The 362-nt window shown below is 61.9% G+C and overlaps 1 protein-coding gene across 1 annotated transcript in view; it reads left to right on the top strand.

The window, feature by feature from the left end:
* Window positions 1-29: 29 nt before the first annotated feature.
* Window positions 30-362, top strand: part of EMH_0066310 (uncharacterized protein) — a gene marked incomplete at both ends in the record, with an annotated part of 5,647 nt that continues 5,314 nt past the window's right edge. Inside the window, 2 exons of the mRNA XM_013498490.1 lie at window positions 30-182; window positions 325-362. Coding sequence (XP_013353944.1) covers window positions 30-182; window positions 325-362 — 191 coding nt within the window. The remainder of the gene's footprint in view (window positions 183-324) is intronic.

Raw genomic sequence — 362 nt, 5'->3', positions numbered from 1 at the left:
CTCCTGTAGGCGCCGAATGCGTGGCGTACATGGCCGCCAGCTGCTGGCAGCAGCAGCTCCTACAGCAGCAGCAGCAGCAGCAGCAGCAGCAAGAGCAGCTGGAGGTGGCGGACTTGTGCTGCTCCTTCACGCCCGATGGCTGCCCGCTGCTGACTCTCATCACCTCGAGAGGAGACCGCGTGGTGCTGCTAGTGGATCGTCATCAACGTGCTGCTGCTGCTGCAGCTGCTGCTGCTGCCAGCAGCAACAGCAGCAACAGCAGCTGCTGCTCGCACAAAGGAGAGAGCTATTCGCTGCGAGTTGTTTCTGTTCTGCTCTCCCCAGACGCAGCACAGTACCAGGAGCAGCTGGCAGCAGCTAGT

The sequence above is a fragment of the Eimeria mitis genome, genomic scaffold (genome assembly GCF_000499745.2).
Source record: "Eimeria mitis Houghton genomic scaffold, Emh_scaff3460, whole genome shotgun sequence".
Lineage (NCBI taxonomy): Eukaryota > Apicomplexa > Conoidasida > Eucoccidiorida > Eimeriidae > Eimeria > Eimeria mitis.
Note: the sequence above shows the minus strand (reverse complement) of the source record. Positions and strands in the feature narration are given on the sequence as shown.